We start from the raw sequence: 16,930 nt of genomic DNA, 5'->3' as shown, positions 1-16,930 counted from the left end.
AACTGCAAATATTTTAAAGCTGAAGTTGTTTAAAGTATAGCAGTTTCAGTACTAGTACTAGAATGAGAGAATATATCTGAAGGGTTATTTAAAAATATAGTGTAAGTGAGAGGATTATGAGACTTGACAGCACATAGGTTGCAACTATGCAACTTCCTCAGCAGAGTAGTTGTCTATGCTTTTGCAATGTAACAAAAGTACTTTAGAGGCAGTGTAATTTGATTTAGTTAATGATGCATGCATGAGGTTATTTATTTATCATAGTAATTTAATAAAGATGGTGCTTGAATTAACAGTGTCGGTTAATGAGAAAGGAAAGTGGGGTATTAATAAGTTAAGGATGAATTAGTTATATGCCATCCGTATAAGTGTAGAATCGAGGAGAATAGTTGAAGAATAAGATTGCATTCAAAGGTACGTTTAATTGTCTCCTTTGATCTTGAAGGTTGGCAGGAAAACATTTGTTTCAACATTCAACCGCCAACAACTGTAATTGATTATGTTCCAGTTGAGACACTGATCAGCACTAAACCAAATTGAACAATTATATTTATATAGTCATAGCCGTAAAATTAGTTAACATAAACAAATGTACGTTCTAATTTGAATTTTCCATACCATACTAAAGTTACGTTAAATCTTGTGTTTCTATGTCATTTATAAACACTGCATTAATTATTCGTGACGTGTACGCAAATGTTGAATCGCACACACTTATGAAAACATTACTGCAAATGTGACTTCTTAACAGTAAAATTTCAGCTTCCGGTAATATGGATAATTAACCAAGTTATTCACAAACTTTATATGAATTATATACATTTATGAAAATTAAACCACTAAACATTTATTGAGTTTAATTAGCATGTATAGTTAGTGTAGAAATGTTTATACTGTCAACTAGTCAGTAAATATTATTGATAGAAGTTTTCAAAATGATTTTGTAAAAGTCAATTTACCCATCATACATTTGGTTTCTAATTCAATGATTGTGTAAAATGTAAGTTGTCAATGCACAAATATTTTTGGTGATAATTTTATCACTTGAATATAATTGGATCAAAATATAAAAGCTATATACACAATTATTTATAGATTTAAAAATATTTACCCAGTTCATAGTTTTAAACGTTTGTTCTGTAATCATTGAGTGTTAAATTTGTGGAAGGGATTAATATTTTATAATGCAATTAACTGAGATGAAAATTTGTATTAATAAAAATGTTGATATTTGGTATTCAATCTTGTTTCCAATAGAATTATACGTTGGAAAATAAATTAAGATATATAATTTGTAGTAAATTAGAAATTGTGCTGAAATAATGCACTGGTGACTAATTTCTCGAGATGATTATATACTAGCGAGAGAAAAGTTGGATCGTTTAAAATTTCAAATAATTATTTCATATAATAATTTAACATTATTTAATCACAAACACTATGTAGTTGGTTGATTTAGATAAAAGAAATTACGACCTTTATAAAAATTTCACTGATAGTATAAAAAATAAACTGTAAAATTATTGATTTTTGAAATAATTAATTTAAAATCATAATTAATTTTTATTAAAAGAACAAATCACATTCATATTATATAAAAATTAAACTATTTTTATCGAGATGAGGTCATGTCAAAATCTGAGGTGGTTCGTGTAGTTTTCTTTCAAGTTTTCATGAATTGACTCCAAAGAAATGAGGGCGTTTCACCTGCAGAAAATACATTGATGTTGAAGTCAGTAAGAACATTAAATTCTGTATATATTGCCAAAATTCGAGTTGAGATTACTCCTGCGAGTGGTCATCTATTTATAAGCTTTTATTGACTTGGATCTTTGATACTGATTTTTCCATATAGCATATCATAGTCTTTTTTAATAAATCTGAATATCAGGTATATAAATCGTAGTATCCGTAATACAATCAGAACATTTAATAAGTATCAATATTGTGCAAGAAAATCAGAGCACTCAAATAAATCAGAATATTGTACATTAAAATCACATTAATTGTACATTAATAAGATTGATTTTGATAATATATTTACCTAAATTAATATAATTCCACTAATATAATTTTTTTTCTCAGCATATACTAAGATAATAATTATATGAGGGTTTATAATAATAGTCAAAAAAAAAATATTGGTGAACTTCAGCATGGACCACAGCAAGTATATGACGAACCAAATTAGAGATTGTACATGAACCATAAAATATTTTTCATGTGTTGAAATAGAAACCTGTTAATAATAAATTTAAAACTGAATTCAAAGTTTGATTCTTAAGAAAATTAAAGCACTTGACTTCTAACCCAAAATTACACCCTTTTGAAATTAAATGACTTTTACGTTAAGTAACAGATGTTAAGATTAATTTGGAGACTAGTTTTTCTTCTTCCAAACAAATGGTTGACATAATCCACCAAACAAATAGTTGCTACAACGACATATATTTAGATAAATAGTAGCAGCAAGTGTGTCATTTTCTGTAAAATGCCACTTTATGAATCATGTGAGCAACCTATCATTAGAAGAAATCCGCATCATTGGCCAATATGCATTACCATATGCCAAGAAAATTTAAAAACCATTAAGATAGTTATAGTAAAAAATAATTAAGTTATAAAAATGTTTATGAGAGGATAATTGAGAAGTGTGTGCGCAGTGTTTGGCAGCAAGAGTCAAAAACCTTGAAAATCAAACACACCAAAGAAGAACACATGCTATTACTTATATGAATTGAAAATAATAAAATTGCCGGCAACTGACCTTTTCAAAGTTCCTTCTCATACAAAGTTCCATCGCTGTAGCCTTCACCACATTCGCATCCATTCATTCCTTTTTCTCTCAAAGTCCAAGACGCATGCATGATCTGCCAAATTAACATGCTTTCCATTTTCTTCTTTCTCTTTTCCTCTTTTCTCATCGTTTTCTTCTTCCGCAAAACCTCTGCACTTCACATCCTCAACCAATGGTTCCTCTCCTTCGAAAATCGCCTTCACATTCACCAATCCTTCAAAATTCCTCGCTACAACCTTCATGCCCAGGAGAATCAACTCTACCGCCAAATCCTCACCTACCTCGATTCTCTCCCCTCCGTTCAAGACTCCGATTACACCAACCTCTTCTCCGGTACCAATCCCTCCGACATCTTCCTCCACCTCGACCCTAACCACACCGTCCACGATACCTTCCTCGGCGCAAAGCTCTCCTGGACAAAGGACGCCGCAGTCTCCGGCGGCGACGCGTTCGTTCTCCGAATCAAGAAGAAAGACAAGCGCCGGGTCTTCCGGCAGTACTTCCAGCACATTCTCTCCGTGGCGGACGAGATCGAGCAGCACCGTAAAAAGGACATAAAGCTATACGTGAACTCCGGCGCCCGCGAGTGGCGCTCGGCGCCGTTCACGCATCCGGCTAGCTTCGACACGGTGGCGATGGAAGCGGAGCTGAAGAACAAGGTGAAGTCTGATCTAGACCAGTTTCTGAAGTCGAAGCAGTACTACCACCGGCTAGGCCGTGTTTGGAAGCGGAGCTACCTCCTCTACGGCTCGCCTGGCACCGGAAAATCCAGCTTCGTTGCCGCCATGGCGAAGTTCCTCTGCTACGACGTCTACGATGTGGACGTGTCGAAGTTCAGCGACGGCGGCGATTGGAAGTTGATGCTGATGCAAACGACGGCGAAGTCTCTGATCGTGATCGAGGACCTCGATCGCTTGCTCGCACAACAGTCAAACACAAGCACAGCGAGTTTATCGAGCGTGTTGAACTTCATGGACGGAATCGTATCGTGCTGCGGAGAAGAGCGCGTGATGGTGTTCACGATGAACGAAACTAAAGAGGATGTTGATCAAGCGGTTCTGAGGCCAGGGAGGGTTGACGTTCACATACACTTCCCCTTATGTGATTTTTCCACCTTTAAGATTCTCGCCAGTAGTTACTTAGGGTTGAAGGAGCACAAGCTTTTTCCTCAGGTAGAAGAGGTTTTCCAGACCGGGGCCCGGCTCAGCCCGGCCGAGGTTGGCGAGATTATGATATCCAACCGGAATTCCCCCTCCCGGGCCTTGAAAACCGTTATTTCGGCCCTGCAGGCCCACTCCAACGCCCCCAGAGAGGGACAGAGGTTGAGTCACAGCGGGTCGGGTCGGAACGGAGATGATAACGAACCGGGTGCGGTTATATGTAAGGAGAACCTTCACACCGTGAAGGAGTTCCGCAAACTGTATGGGCTTTTGCGCTTGGGAAGTAGGAGGAAGGAGGAGTCCTATTCGGGGCCCATGGACAAAGAGCCTCCACGTATCGATGGTCGGGTCGGATAAAATGGGTCCGTTTTTTAGTGTAAATTTCTTTCCCCATTTCCCACTGATTTTTTTATTATATTTTTTTCAGCTAGCAATTACATTGTATCTACACACACAATTAATAGTAGGACGGTAAGGCCAAAGAAACTGCAATTCGCATTCTTGTTTAGTCCGTTCATAAGAATACAAATACATGTTTCACTTAATTCTTTAAATTCCTTTCTACGGTCAACGTTTTTTTTTTTCTACTTTCACGTTGGGTCAACATCTTTATATGTGCTTGATTTTTCTACCCTGTAAACAAATATCATTTTTTTATACAATTACGAATTTTGAGTGATTGAATAATATCGGCGACTGTTCCATTGAAGACCATGGAATTTGAAATGCGCGTTCCACTTTCTTAATTTGTGGTCTACGGTGATGACCAAGTTCATGCAGAGTCTTTGGATTGAGGGTTGTGTAGGTTTTGGGAATGAAAGGTGCTTGACCTGATTCCAACAAGGTCCAATGATGATACTAGAGGTAGATACAGGTCCTACTCAGAGATTGTATTGTATTAACTGTAACCATAGAGAAGAATTGTGGGAACTGCTATCTTCATTCCATTAGCTGGCTTTAGGTTGGAGCATCCAAAACATTAAAACAAATAATTAATCCAAACCGCTGAATGAAACTCATACCTCGTATTATTGGTATTAGTGTATTTCAAATACTTAACTAAATCTTTAACTCCTCATCTAGGTCTCAGCGCAAGTGGTCAAACCAAGTATATTTGTCAAACCTTTCATCATCGTTTTAGAAAAACACAGATCAAATATATAATCTTTTTGTGCCAGTAAAGTGAAATTCAGACTTGAGTGAGGGAATGCTAAAAACTAATATTCCTCTAGTCATACATAAAAACGCAAAGTCTTCATTATTTATATGATTGGACTTTGATTACTTTGAACAAGTATCGTGGCAGTGTTTACTTTAATTACTTCGATAAATTGCGTTTGACTCCAATTTTTTTATAATGATTTCGTGCATTGAAAATTATTAAATGCAATAAATCTCTCATAATAGTACCTAACTTAACACAAATAAGATGGATGCGCCCAGTAATGTCATCATGTATTTTTTCATCTTTTTTTCAAACATTTTGACCTCATTTAGTTAATAGGAATTCACTATGTAACGCGGAATAATTTCAATTAACATGATTCAACAAATCTTTATGAAATCAAAAATATTCATATAAAATTGATATTAATGGAATATTCATTTATGAATTTAGGATATTTACATTATATATATATATATATAAAATAGATTCTAAATTTACATTATATAATAGAATCTAATATAATTCTTTAAAAATATTTTATTTAATGTTTAAACAAATAATGTATTTGAATGGATTATTTGAATCTCAAACTCCAATTTAGTTATTATACATCTCGCTATGGTGAAATTGATATACATGTTGTTCTTAGGAAGCATGCTAGAGCTTTTCAGTTCGAGTTCGAGTAGCGACATTACATCTTATCTTCTAAAAAATAGGTCTTATAGTGAATTCTTATTTCTATTCCTAGTATTTCTATTTTTTCATTCAATATGATTTTGATATTTTTCACTTTATAGCATATAACATGGAGTACTCACTTCATTCTCATACGGACTAATATAATTATAATTTCCTTTACCCTTTTTGACTTGAGAGTTAGAGAATCTTCTACATATGGATCTTCCTTCATCATCTTCAATAACCTTGACGATCATACCTTGGAGTCATAACTCGATTTGCAAAACAAACTACATTCCTCCACCTCGGAAGATAAATGCTCTTTTCATGTAAAACTCTTCATAGGGTCTGGGTAAAACTCTTCATATGTATTTACTAGAAGAAAAATTGTTGTCTCATCATCAATGATCTCCGAGATGACCAAGGTTCTTCAAAAAATATGAAGAAAATCTATAGAATGCAATAGCTAGGATAGAGAACAAGTTTGATAAAGGCTTGGAGTTTTTAAAGGAGCAACATCAGGCTAAACTGAGTCAACCTCAAAAGGAGTTACAAGTTATTTCATATGACCTACCAAACCATATTATTTATCAAACTGCATACAAAGTCATATGAACCTCTTCCGAATCTCACCACCTAAATATCTTTATCTATATGATTAATATACTTGTAGAGTTAATATATCTCCTTCTAAACAAATTCTTAATCAATGCACATCCTAGCAATCTCCACACGGTATTTTTTTTCTTGAAAATACTAACTATGTCTCGATCACATTCCACATGATTCATATTTAAACTCATTCATCAACATACATTTCAATCACATATAACTTTATACTTTAAAATAGTTCGAAAATATCAACAATAATCACCTAACAATAAAAAATTTATAATTCAATTGAATAAATTGTTTTAAACACTTATATTGCATAAGTTTAATCAAATATAGCCTTTGAAAGTTGTAATCACTTACAATTTACAAAATGATAAAATTTTAAAGGATTTAATTCAATTTCATAATCTATAGAAAAGAAAAAAGTAGATAAGCAAATATGAAAATTTTGCCTAGCACAGGGATTTGGGATCGATTGCACCCTACAGTACAAGAAAATTATTAAATATAACCAAATTCAGAGGTAAAAAATAATTAGTCACTATATTGACTAAATTAGGTACTAATTTAGAAACTAGAAAATTATTGATATCTAATGTAATTTCTATTATTAATAAAATATTATAAAATGGTTTCTAAATTGATATCTAAATTAGCTATCAATAATTTTTTAGTTTATAAAATGGTCTCTAATTTAGTTAATATAGTAACTAATTATTTTGGTATCTAAAATTAGTTTCTATTTAATGATTTTCTTATAGTGTTAAATCACTACAAGAAAATCATGAAATAGAAACCAATTTTTAGAGACCAAAATAATTAGTTACAATAGAAACTAAAATAGAGACCATTTTAGAAACTAAAAAAAAAATTGGTTTCTAAATTAGTTTCTATTATTTTCTATTATTGTTAAATAATTTCTAAATTAATTAGATACCAATTTAGAAATTATTTAACAATAATAGAAAATAATAGAAACTAATTTAGAAACCAATTTTTTTTTTTAGTTTCTAAAATGGTATCTAATTTAGTTACTATTGCAACTAATTATTTTGGTCTCTAAAAATTGGTTTCTATTTCATGATTTTTTTTGTAGTGAGCTCAGTATTGCTTAGGCCAGGAAGATTCTGCTGAGCAAAATTGAGATCAAGAGAATATATACCTCATTTCAAAATTTAATTTGTCAAGTTAAACACATGTTTAAAATTCATAATACATATCACAAACAATTTAAATCATCAACCAATCATTAAATGGTTTAAAACTTTCAATTATTTTCATTAATTAACATTTATTTCAACAAAAAAAACACACTCTATAATAAACTTTTGAAACTTCTGACCCCTTCACGTCCAGATCTTCTAACTTAAAGTTCTATTGAAAGATAATACTAATCTCCCTTAATCGAAGAACTTATCTCCAAAACAATATTTCAAAATTTAAGTCATGAATGTTATACAAAAACCTAACAACATGGAACAAATTATCCAAAAATCACAAAATTTTAATATAAATTAATCAAGTTATTGACCCACCAAATTGATGATAAAATCGTGGGGAATAATGGATATTTAAAGTAAAAAAATAACTCACTGAGGTGAAATTAAATTATGAAATAAAGGAAAAGTTAGAATGTGAAAAAAATAGAGGGGAAGAGGGAGAATGAAAAATTAAGAGGTGTAGTATGAAGTTATAGTTAATATCTAATATGTAAAGGATACATTGTTTTACTTTAAAATTAAAGAAGTTGATTGAATTCTTTTATCAATAAAGAAATCAAATTGAACAAAATAAATAAATAATAAGAAAAGAAATTTAAGTCTTTAATCTTTTAATTTGTTGTTTACATTTAATCATTACAGTTTTATAGTTATTACAATTATTTTCTTACATCAAATTTCTTGTAACAATTATTTTAATTAAATATTTTTTGTATATATCTAATTATCAATTTATATAAATATAGGTTGTGTGAATGATCTTGAGACAGCATTTCCTTCACACCGATACTTGAGGCAGAGAAACAGTAGAGACAGTTCCAAAAATGGTTAAACTCAGTGTGTCGGGTTTAGTGTGGGACAAGACCTTCGCATTCCCCAAACCACGTTTCGTAATAGCGTCGTGCTTCTCAACGCGCGTCGGCACACACAACGGAACCTTCCACTGCGATGAAGCACTCGCGTGCTTCATGCTTCGCCTCTCCAAACGCTTCTCCGGCGCTCAAATTGTTCGAACCAGAGACCCCAACCTTCTGGAAACACTCGACGCAGTCGTCGACGTGGGAGGCGTTTATGAACCGCGACGACACCGTTTCGATCATCACCAAAAGGGCTTCCACCAAGTATTCGGTCACGGTTTCCATACTAAACTCAGTAGCGCAGGCCTTGTCTACAAGGTGTTTGTATTTTGTTCATCACTCTTTTTTCCTTTCACTGTTTTTGTCGTAAGTCAACCTAACTCATTACTCATTCCTATTCCTTTAGCATATTGGCTTGGAGATAATTTCAAATGTGCTGAAGCTTCATGAAGACCATCCTCATGTGCACCAGATATATCCTACTATATACAGAAACTTTGTGGAGGCAATTGATGCTATCGATAACGGAGTGAATCAATATGACCTAAATGAGTCTCCGAAATATGAAACTAATACCTGTCTGTCCTCTAGAATTAAACGCTTGAATTTGAACTGGATGGATCCTGACCAGTCTTCTGATAGAGAAAATGAGGTCTTTCATCAAGCAATGGCACTGGCTGGTGCTGAATTTTTGGACAATGTCAATTATTATGCAAAATCATGGTTACCGGCGCGGTCGATTGTGATGGAGAGTCTTGCGGCGAGGGAAAGTGTTGATTCGAGTGGAGAAATCATTAAGCTTAGCCGATCTTGTCCCGTAAGACACAACCCACAGTGCATTAAATTAATCTTACGAGATTTTAGTGGCTATTGTTAGAGTTTGCTCTTCATGGCAGTAGGAAGGGTAAATTACAATCTTTGCACGTTTTGGATATCGTTGTGACTATTATCTAACTGAAACCTTTTCTCACATGCTACACAGTGGAAACTTCACATACATGAGCTTGAGGAGGAAATGAAAATCAATCCTTCTATCAAATATGTTCTCTACCCGGTATGTATGTTTAAGCGAATTAGTCAAATGAATCTTCAAGATTTAGTGTAAGCATAAGTCATTGTTGCCCCCAAAATTATATACAGTTTTTTTTTTCTGATCATCATCATATCCTGGTTACGTGTAAATTTTAGGTTTCATTCTTTGTTTTCCCATTTGATCGACAATTTGTCTAATAAATGATTATTTTTTGTAGGATGATAGAAGTGAGAAGTGGCGACTGCAGGCAGTGGCAATTTCACCTGCCAGATTTGAGAGCAGAAAACCGTTACCGTGTTTATGGAGGGGTTTGGAAAATGACAAGTTGTCTGAGGTTGCTGGAATCCCAGGTTGTACTTTTGTACACATGAGTGGTTTTATTGGAGGAAATCAAAGTTACGATGGAGCTCTAGCCATGACAAGAGCTTCTTTAAAAGCTTAGGCAATGGTAGGTTTAACCCAATACCTTTTTCCCAAACGTTATTTTTTGGCCTCGGGCAATAGTTGAACATCTTAAGGAATCGAAAGCAACTGAACCAGAAATGCTTTAATGCGAAATTTGGTTTATTCATTGAAGCACTATGCATCAGTTGTTCAGAAACATGGTTACGCATGGCGCTAAATCACTCACTGCTGATAAATTATTGAACCCTTAACAGTTTATGCTAGGGATGCAATCTTTACAGAATGTAACCTGATATTTTTGTTATTAATTCTTGCATACTAGTTTTCCACACTAATAATGATATTACAATTCGTTGGTTCTATTCTTTATACGCATTTATCATCATGATCAAAACTAGGTCTAGGCTCCACTAATACACATTCTTGGCACTACATTTACTCCTCTGAAACACTTGGTAGATCCTCTTTAAACCACGAGTAAAGACCACCTTCGAGATGGAAGACATTGGTAAACCCATTAAGGACCAGCAAGTAAGCTGCTATTAGAGACCTGTGAAAGTATCAAGACGTGACAATCAGAGCAACATATCAATCATTTTAAGAGTCAATATCATTTCTTTTCATAATCACACAAGAAAATATGCAATTACAGAGTATAGCTGTGAGAGGATTACATATTGCATTGCAGACAACCGTATAACTTTCCTGATCATTCATCCATGCAATCCAAGTTATTAGCTGTACTTTTTTTTGTTTTAGACGATGAATAACTTATTTAGCGAGAGGTAATTGGTAATTGTGGTTGGATTTGACTTAATTCTTGTCAACCGTTCGTCCTGTTATTATTCCTTTAATTAATAGCTTGGTAGGATGGTTTACGATAATATATAGATCTATTCACCTGTCTACTTTTAATGTAGCCGAATCCGTGATTCGATGCAAAGTCCAGACACATCTAAATGATCGCTTCAGAATTGTATTACAAAAAGGATGCATTTCACAAAATGTCTACAACCAGTTTGGACTATTTTTTATTCTTAAATAGCATGTATGAATTTCTACTTGCAGAATTAAAAATCCAGAAGTAGAAGAAAATAGACAATTGGCCACAAGAAATTGGACATAGTTAATACCTTGATTGTTGACCTTCGGGCAGATTTTGTGATGGTTTCATTGTACCTCCAGCTGAGCAAGCTACTATTATCTTTGCATTTTTATCCAATTTGGCTTCAACAGCTGTCAGCATAACATAAACCAAATGTTTTATTTCAGAAAACAAGAAATGCAGGAATTCAAGCAGTGAGATGTTGAGGTAAATTAATCGTACACTGGATGAACTCGGGGTTCTCTTCAGTCCCGGCAAAAATACCAAAAAAAGCAAATGCAGCACGTCTTGCAATGTCCCATGCTGTCCACTCCTTTATAAGCCTATATATTTGCACATTGATAGCATCTGGAGGATGGGCCTGCACCAATTGTCAAACTCGTCAGTTTATCCTTTGTACCACCATACACACACACACTTATTATAACATTAATGTTGTAATGATTTATGGAAATCAGAAGGACCACAGAGACCAAAAATGCAACATGAATGGGCAGGCACGTTGGATTTTAATACAAAGCTTCTAAAATTTGTCCACTAACCTCTTTGAACTCTGCTTCTGGCCTTACGTCGAGAATCACAAAATTATTTTCTTTTTGAAGGCGCAGAGCTTCCTTTGCATCCACACTTCTTACCTGCAATGACAAACATATCTTACACCTTTAAATGTCTACTCTGCATATAATACAAACAATATATCTCATTTCCTTAATGCAACATTTGAAGTACGATTTATGATTAGTTATTCTATGATCTTTGGTCATTTCCTATACCCTCATGAGATTCTTCTTGTTTGTGTACTCGAGATATATATTGTGATACAAAAGCATTACAATCTTACATTTACCTTGATGTTCTTCACAATATGCATTTATTTCCATTTTGTCTGTACTCACTTTATCATGAAATGCTATGGATGCAAATGACAATATACTTGTTTGTGACACAGAGGTGGAGCTTTACCCTTTTTTGCTGCAGAACTTCTCGCTTAATCTTCCAGTCCTCTTCAGCTAATAACTCCAAGAAAAAATATAAAAAAGAAAAAAGAGCTATTATGGTTCTGTGATATCTTCCAAGTGCCATGTGAATTTAACTCAGTAAGAGTGTAAGAGTAATTTAGAACAAGTACCTGGCGACTTTGCTGGTTTTGTTGCTGTACTCTGGATTGTCAAACCTCTTTTGATATTCTGGTGAAGTGATCTTTTTCCTGTGGATTTGTATGATCTCACTTTCCCCCACCGTGAATTATGATCACGTGTAGCTTCTAAAGAAGGTACCAAAGAATGTAAAGATGATGTAAATGAGTACTGTAGAGCAATTGGTGCAAAAACTGGCATGCTTGGTAGCTCAGTTTCACTTGAAGATTAAGATCTGAGACTTCAAATGTTGTAGTTAAAAATGGTTAATATTCAATGATTGAACTAGAGTGAAAGGATCGGGGCTCGTGCTTGTGTTATACAGAGTACTGCGGGTAGTTTGTATGAGAAGAATATCTGCTTACTCAGGATATTTAGGGTCAGAATCTGAGATTGTGGTTGAGGTTTTACGAGCCCTTTACCATTTGGATATCTTGCCATCTCATCATTATCTCTCTCTTGTCTCATGCAAAGCTTGATTTTTACCAAATTTTATAACCTGTTTAATATTGTGAGAAAAAAATACATTTGGTTTTATATAACGTTCATTCTCTTAGAAGAATAATGCATTATGGTTAGTTTAGAGGCCTGTAACACAAGAACTTTGTTCATCCTTAAATACATAATCCTTAGTTAAATGTTATTATTTTTTTAGCAAATTAAAAAACTTACATAGAGTACAAATTATTGGAATAAATTAATAGATACAAATGTCTTAAATATTTACTATAAATGTACACAAAAACAAGCGAGTTCGCAAAAAAATAGTATTAAAGGACATTTTTAGGTAGTTTGCCTAGCACACACTTTTTTGCTATTTTCTATAATTCATACTTGATAGATACTAGATGAAAACACTTTGAAGTACTTCAATTTAATCTGAATGTAGTCACAATAAATGTGAAATAAATTATCTATGTATCATACTGAAAATTCAAATTGTAGAAACATTTATTTATTATCCAATTCTTTTTTTAAGTATTAAATATGTATAAAACATCGAGGTCGAGTGAATCACGTCATCAGTATCGGAAGTCGATCAACTGGATAGAGTTAATACATTTAGATAAGATAAAAAGATACGCGATAAATCTGATAATGTTGTTTTAACAAAGATATGTACTAAGTACGACCCATAAATGAAATAGTCCACTATAAGCACTATATATAAATATGATTATACAATAATAAGGTATGCTTTTATCAATATATTATTCACTCTAATACATAATATTTATTTGATCACAACCTTGAGCCTCAGTGACTAGGAGAGATTACTAAGAACATCTCGATCATTCATATTACAATCAAAGAAAGAGGAAAAAATTCTTTCAAAAAAAGCATAGACTCTCAAGGCCAAGCCTATCGAGTTTGGGGACTAGTGAATTACACATGGTCGAGTTTGGGGGACTAGTGAACTACACATGGTCGGGAAGGTCATGTATAAACTAAGACCACTTCAAGAACCTAAAACAATAAACAACTCAATAATGACTAAAAACTAATTAATAAACTCTAATCAATACATATTGTAGACTAAAAAACGAAATTAACCTAAAATATTGTGATAATCTAAGTTAAACATGAACAATGTTCTCACTCATCTCTATAATTAGGTGAATACCCCCACATAGTAAAATATACATCTTTATAACATTTAATATTTTAGTTACCGAATACTGACTTGAATGCAAAGAATATTTTACATGTATTCACAATTCTGATTAAGACTAAAGAATAGCTTTTATATAAAGTTTCATTTCAACGAGATAGAAAAAAAAATACATCTTTTTTGTTCCATATAAACACAGTTATCCATTTTTTATTTATTTTTAAAACGATATTATATGATTATTTAACATATGAGAATACGAATTAAAATAATAAACAATAATGAGTAGGTTTAGTATTTAACTAATATATGGGCCGAAGGTAACTATGATCCATCATTGGCTTCTTCTTCATGCACCCCACGTTTTTCTTCCTACACCCCCAATATTTTAAATATTCCAAAAGTAACTTTCACCTATAATTTGAAAAGGGACTCTCTGCTGGACTTTCATTGTAGCAGTTCATCTCATCATTGAAATATCAACTACTGTGGAGAGTCTTTGCAATTATTCGGAGCAAGGTGGAGCAATACGCAACACTGTCGAAGTATTGTTTGGGTTGTAGAGGCAAGAGTTAAGTTTTTTTTTAAAGGCATGACGGTTATGGAGATTTAGGGGTTACCGGATATCGGAATCCGGTAATATATTCCAGAGTCAAGAATCCAGAATTAATTACATTGTGTTTTCCGGATGAGGGGGTGTTCCAGAAGTTAAATTATCATAAATTGTTGTTTTCTGGATTGTTGAATCTGGAAGCCTGAATTGTATTACGGATTGGTGGATCGGGAAGCCTAAATTGCATTATGGATTTCTGAATCCGGAATTGTTTTTTTGTGTTATGGATTCCTGAATCCGGAATAGTTTTTTTAAATTATGGATTGTTGAATCTGGAATGATTTTTTTGACTTATGGATTCATGGATCCGGAATGCAATGATTTAGTAATCAAGAAATTGAACAAGAATTATATGATGGGGTTGATGTGTGGGATGATGATGAATGTATAAATGCGTTTATCACTTTTCTTCTGCTGGAATTTCCCTGTCGTAGTTCTATCTAAAAGAGTTATATGCCCAAACCAAATTGATGGATTACCAACCGAATGATAATATATGTTTTTCATTTTTTTATTGCTGATAAAAAAAAATATTCTAGCTATCAAGTAAAGATGTAACTTTGCTTACTTGAGCCAATAATATGTGAAAATTCAAAGGAGGAAACATCTTCAGTTGGTCTTATAATTCATATAGTAAAGATCTCCCATGTTGGATTCCAAGTCCACACTTTGCATGCTATATACTTAACTTTTGGTTTAATCATCTATTTAATCACTTTAGTTCACCTATTTAATCATCATGATAATTGTTGTAAAGGCTCAAACATCATAGTTATTGTGTTGTGTTGTTAATTTGGTTTTTGTCAGAGACTAGTGAAGTTGTTGTAGAGATTGTCACTAATCAAAACATGGGAAGAAAGTGAAAAGTCAAAAACAGAGAACAAGTAAGTGGCAAAGAAGTTTTGCATAAAATATTGTTACATTCCCTTTTCAGCTTAAAAAGAAACTGATTTGATCTTTGGTTGTTTTTGGTACTGTACTTAGTATTGGAAAACATTATGATAATTGTGAAGTTTGAAAAATATTTATAAATAAGGAGTTCTAATCATTTGTTTTGCTAGTTAACATCAAATGTTCATATTATTTCAACTAATTTATATGGATTTGATGAACAGGGAATTCAAAAATTCAGAACTTTCCCAGATCCATAAATTCAAAACCTTTCCGTATTCACAAATTCGGAACTTTCCTGAAACTACAAATCTGAAATTTTACCACAAACATAAACTCAGGATTCTACCAGATTCTATAATCTAAAATGAAGAAAACACTTACGAAAAAAAAAATTCATAAAAAAAAAAATGTGCCTCCATCATTTCCCGCTGAACTTCACTGGAAGGCCACGCTTTCATTTGTCGCAAATTATAATTTAGTTTAGTAATACAACTTAGAATCCATCTGTTTCTCTTCTTTCTAATCATATGGTATAATTAAATTACTACGCTTTAAAAAGAATTGTGTTATCCTTTTTCCACAAAAATAAAATTAAAAATTAAAAAAACATAAATATTTCATGTAAAATATATTTCTAAAGTTTAAACAAACAAAAGAATTTTTTTTAATACCAGACTGTTTTGCAATCAGGTTTTCTTTCATCATCTTCGTACTTTCTTCCTGCCTCTCCATAAATATAAAGAAAATTCTAAATTATTCTTAAGTTGAAACATTTTAAATACATAATTCAAAAATCTATTATAAATTATACAAACTAAAACTCAAAAATATATTATAAATTGTACTGTATAGAATACATCTTTTTATTTAATTATATAATTAAAATTTAAAAGAATATTTTAAATTGTGTGATCTAAAATATATTTCCAAATTTTATGATTAAAAAATAAGTATTTTAGATATGTCCAACATCCATAAAGGTGTAAAAAGAAATAATGGAAGTGCAAAAAAGTAATTGTTGTTGTAAACACAGGAATATAGTATAACTTTGCCCCCTTGCATTATGGGTGTTTATTCTTATACTCGAACAAATTTCTTCCTTCATTCCATTATTTTTGAAAGACTGTTTTAGTCCTTTTAAAAATGTCTTATAGATTATTCTTTTCGAAATGTTTTCAAACATACTTTTTAAACACATTTTATGAATTCTAGATTTAATATTTTGGAAGTCAAAAAATAGGTTATGGAGAGAATATTCTTTTTTGTCTTCCAGATTTCCTATTCAGGAAATATATTTTATTTACGAAAGATCTCTTACTCTGGAATCACCCAAAAATGTCAAAAATAATTTGAGTATTATGAAAAATATAGAAGTGCAAGAAGAAAAAATGTAAAGTTGCAGGAAGAAGCACCCTTGCATTATATAGATCACACTAAGCCCAAATACTTTTTAAAACTAGAAGGGGCCCAAATTTTAGTATGAAAAGTTTTACTATACTCAAAGAGACTACACATTTAGATTTTATTTGAGAGAACTTAAAAGTACCTTTTATTATTCAAGGCAAATTCTTCCTCCACTTCCATATTTTTCCTATGCATCTCCATGTTAATTATGAAATTTTGATTTTAACATTTTT

General features: G+C 32.5%; 3 protein-coding genes across 4 annotated transcripts; 2 read left to right on the top strand and 1 right to left on the bottom strand.

The window, feature by feature from the left end:
* Nucleotides 1–2,757: 2,757 nt before the first annotated feature.
* On the top strand, nucleotides 2,758–4,511 carry LOC137821823 (AAA-ATPase At2g46620). Its single transcript, XM_068626589.2, has one exon. The coding sequence runs from the start codon at nucleotides 2,866–2,868 to the stop codon at nucleotides 4,312–4,314; it is 1,449 nt and encodes a 482-aa protein (XP_068482690.1). The 5' UTR covers nucleotides 2,758–2,865; the 3' UTR covers nucleotides 4,315–4,511.
* A 3,890-nt stretch (nucleotides 4,512–8,401) lies between these two features.
* Nucleotides 8,402–9,976, top strand: LOC137820419 (uncharacterized). 2 transcript variants are annotated; one of them, XR_011082624.2, is made up of 4 exons: nucleotides 8,402–8,813; nucleotides 8,902–9,399; nucleotides 9,478–9,549; nucleotides 9,746–9,976. XR_011082624.2 is itself a non-coding variant. In XM_068624503.2 (4 exons), the coding sequence occupies exons 1-4, from the start codon at nucleotides 8,463–8,465 to the stop codon at nucleotides 9,968–9,970; spliced, it is 1,059 nt and encodes a 352-aa protein (XP_068480604.1). In that variant the 5' UTR covers nucleotides 8,402–8,462; the 3' UTR covers nucleotides 9,971–9,976. The 2 variants fall into 2 exon arrangements, 1 of the variants encoding a protein (XP_068480604.1); XM_068624503.2 differs by having other exon boundaries at nucleotides 8,902–9,312.
* A 231-nt stretch (nucleotides 9,977–10,207) lies between these two features.
* On the bottom strand, nucleotides 10,208–12,629 carry LOC137820420 (Rhodanese/Cell cycle control phosphatase superfamily protein). The gene is made up of 6 exons (XM_068624504.2): nucleotides 12,168–12,629; nucleotides 12,002–12,048; nucleotides 11,581–11,673; nucleotides 11,261–11,399; nucleotides 11,067–11,169; nucleotides 10,208–10,483 (listed from the first exon to the last, which is right to left on the bottom strand). Exons 1-6 carry the CDS (start codon nucleotides 12,373–12,375, stop codon nucleotides 10,369–10,371), a joined length of 705 nt encoding a protein of 234 aa, XP_068480605.1. The 5' UTR covers nucleotides 12,376–12,629; the 3' UTR covers nucleotides 10,208–10,368.
* Between the last annotated feature and the right edge of the window lie 4,301 nt (nucleotides 12,630–16,930).

The sequence above is a fragment of the Phaseolus vulgaris genome, chromosome 9, assembly GCF_051622355.1.
Source record: "Phaseolus vulgaris cultivar YP4 chromosome 9, ASM5162235v1, whole genome shotgun sequence".
In the NCBI taxonomy this organism is placed as follows: Eukaryota; Viridiplantae; Streptophyta; class Magnoliopsida; order Fabales; family Fabaceae; genus Phaseolus; species Phaseolus vulgaris.
The sequence above is the reverse complement of the archived record's forward strand: the minus strand, read 5'-3'. Positions and strand labels throughout refer to the sequence as shown.

What these genes read in the sequence shown, in the direction of transcription:
- LOC137821823 (XM_068626589.2), top strand. Translation starts at nt 2,866, where the DNA reads ATGATCTGCCAAATTAACATGCTTTCCATTTTCTTCTTTCTCTTTTCC.
- LOC137820419 (XM_068624503.2), top strand. Translation starts at nt 8,463, where the DNA reads ATGGTTAAACTCAGTGTGTCGGGTTTAGTGTGGGACAAGACCTTCGCA. An exon ending in AGCTTAGCCGATCTTGTCCC is followed by an intron (nt 9,313 to 9,477) that starts GTAAGACACAAC and finishes CATGCTACACAG; the next exon opens with TGGAAACTTCACATACATGA. An exon ending in TCAAATATGTTCTCTACCCG is followed by an intron (nt 9,550 to 9,745) that starts GTATGTATGTTT and finishes TATTTTTTGTAG; the next exon opens with GATGATAGAAGTGAGAAGTG.
- LOC137820420 (XM_068624504.2), bottom strand. Translation starts at nt 12,375, where the DNA reads ATGCCAGTTTTTGCACCAATTGCTCTACAGTACTCATTTACATCATCT. An exon ending in AAAACCAGCAAAGTCGCCAG is followed by an intron (nt 12,049 to 12,167) that starts GTACTTGTTCTA and finishes TGGAGTTATTAG; the next exon opens with CTGAAGAGGACTGGAAGATT. An exon ending in CAGAAGCAGAGTTCAAAGAG is followed by an intron (nt 11,400 to 11,580) that starts GTTAGTGGACAA and finishes CAATTGGTGCAG; the next exon opens with GCCCATCCTCCAGATGCTAT.